The sequence below is a fragment of the Cebus imitator genome, unplaced genomic scaffold (genome assembly GCF_001604975.1).
Source record: "Cebus imitator isolate Cc_AM_T3 unplaced genomic scaffold, Cebus_imitator-1.0 Scaffold756, whole genome shotgun sequence".
NCBI classification, from domain to species: Eukaryota; Metazoa; Chordata; class Mammalia; order Primates; family Cebidae; genus Cebus; species Cebus imitator.
In genome coordinates, this window is record NW_016108071.1 from 273744 (window position 1) to 275820 (window position 2077).

Consider the following 2077-nt stretch of genomic DNA (forward strand, 5'->3'; position numbering starts at 1 on the left):
GAGTGCAGTGGTGCAATCACAGCTCACTGCAATCTCAAACTCCTGGGCTCAGGTGATCTTCCCACCTTAACCTCCTGAGTAGCTGGGCCTATAGGCATGTGCCACCACACATGACTACTTTTTTTTTTTTTTGAGTCACCACCATATCAAATTTATTATTCCAATGGCACTAGTACAAGCTGGAGGTGCTCATGGTGACGCTGCACAGGACTTCCTGCCTGCTAGAAATTATCTATCCGCTTGTTCCTTTCCTCTTTCTGGGGCAAAAGCCACAACGGGTCAATTACCCAAATAAACCTCTTAATGCATTTGTTAAATTTGTTTGGACATCTGAGTTTCCCTCTGAAGAAATGGAAAGTGTTGGGTGTCCCATCCCACCTCCCTCTCCCCTACAGGCCCAGTAAGTCCCTGCAAAGAGGACGTGTCTGCTGCCTCTGGACTCTGGAAATAAATATGGAAAGAAATGGCATCAAGTGTTGAGCTTGAGCGATGGCGTGCAGTGGGCCCCATAAACTTCTGAGGGGAGCGTCGCTGTGTCGGGACAGTCTCCAGGTGTCGTCTGAGAATGTGAGGACGTGGTGCTGTAGGTGCCGTCAGTCCCTGGGGCGGCAGACGCTGCAAGAGGTGCCGCCTACAACTTGTCCAGGAAGTTGTCCAGGGCCGGGATGCCTTCCTTCAGGCCCTTGTGCTTTCGGGTCTCTGCCACCACCTGGCTGGGGTGGCTGGTGTTGTTGACGGGGTCTCCGGGCAAGATCTGCCAGTCATCAAACACACACTGGGGGAAGCCCTGACCGCCCGTGTTAGGCCTCAGGTCGGCAGTGAAGCTGAAGGACTCATTGACGGGCAGGTATGCCTTGATGACAAACATGGAGGTACCGGCCACCTGAGACTCCTCGAACACGTGGCCCCGCTTCCTGTTCAACACCCCATAGATGCCACCAACCACCTGCTCTGGGCACTGAATCTCCACCAAGTAGATGGGCTCCATAAGGTGCGGCTGGGCGGTCAGCACACTGGTGTAGAGGCAGCGCACGCCGTGGGGTTGATCTGACCACCCCCGCAGTGGATGGCGTTGGCTTGCAGGGTCACGTCATGGATGTCGAAAAGCACGCCCCGCATGTTCTCCTCACACAGCGCGCCCTCCTTGGTGGCCCATTGGAAGCCGGCCACCACACTGTCCTTGATCTCGTTGAGGTACTGCACGCCCTTGGTGATGTCGGTGAGGATGTTGGGGCAGGTGCCGTCGGGCCCAAAGCACCAGATCTTACTGGGCTCAGCCACATCCCACTTGTATTTCCTGGCCAGGTAGCGCGCCTGCTGCTTGAGCTCCTGGTGGGCAGACACCTCGCTTTTGTCGATGTCCTCGGCCAAGCCATCGGGGAAGGGCAGCGCCTTCATGTACAGCCAGTTGTGCTTGTTGGGGGACTTGGAGAGGCAGAGCACATTGGACTCTTCACTGACCATCTGACGGTACGAGACGACAGGGTCAGATTTCTTGATGGGGATGCAGGCATGGTCCTCTTCCACGTCCTTGAGGCAGATCTCCAGGTGCAGCTCGCCAGCACCTGCGATGATGTGCTCTCCTGACTCCTCAATGATGCAGTGCACCATGGGGTCGGACTTGGCCAGCCTCTTGAGACCCTCCACCAGCTTGGGCAGGTCGGCCGGATTCTTGGCCTCCACGGCCACCCTGACGACAGGGCTGACGCTGAACTTCATCACACGCATGTTGTGGGCATGCTCGAAGGTGGTGATGGTGCCCGTCTTCACCAGGAACTGGTCCACACCCACCAGGCCCACAATGTTCCCACAAGGCACATCCTCGATGGGCTCCACGTAGCGACCCATCATCAGGATTGTTCTCTGGATTGGCTTCAGGTAGAGGTCCTCCTTCTTCCCGGGGGTGTAGTTCGGCCCCATGATCCTGACCTTCAGGCCGGTGGAGACTAGCCCAGAGAAAACCCGTCCAAAGGCGTAGAACCGACCTTTGTCGGAGGTTGGCACCATTTTGGAAATATACATCATAAGGGGGCCTTTGGGGTCACAGCTTTTAATGCCCATGGCAGCCTCGTCGTCC

At 56.5% G+C, this 2077-nt stretch overlaps 1 protein-coding gene across 1 annotated transcript; it reads right to left on the bottom strand.

The window, feature by feature from the left end:
- Nucleotides 1–118: 118 nt before the first annotated feature.
- Nucleotides 119–2076, bottom strand: LOC108296958 (elongation factor 2-like; the record flags this gene model as incomplete). The annotated part of the gene is given in 2 exon segments (XM_017519569.2): nucleotides 119–1032; nucleotides 1035–2076. Coding segments are annotated over 2 exon segments (1443 nt in total), but the record flags the coding sequence as incomplete, so codon positions are not given.
- Nucleotide 2077: the final 1 nt, after the last annotated feature.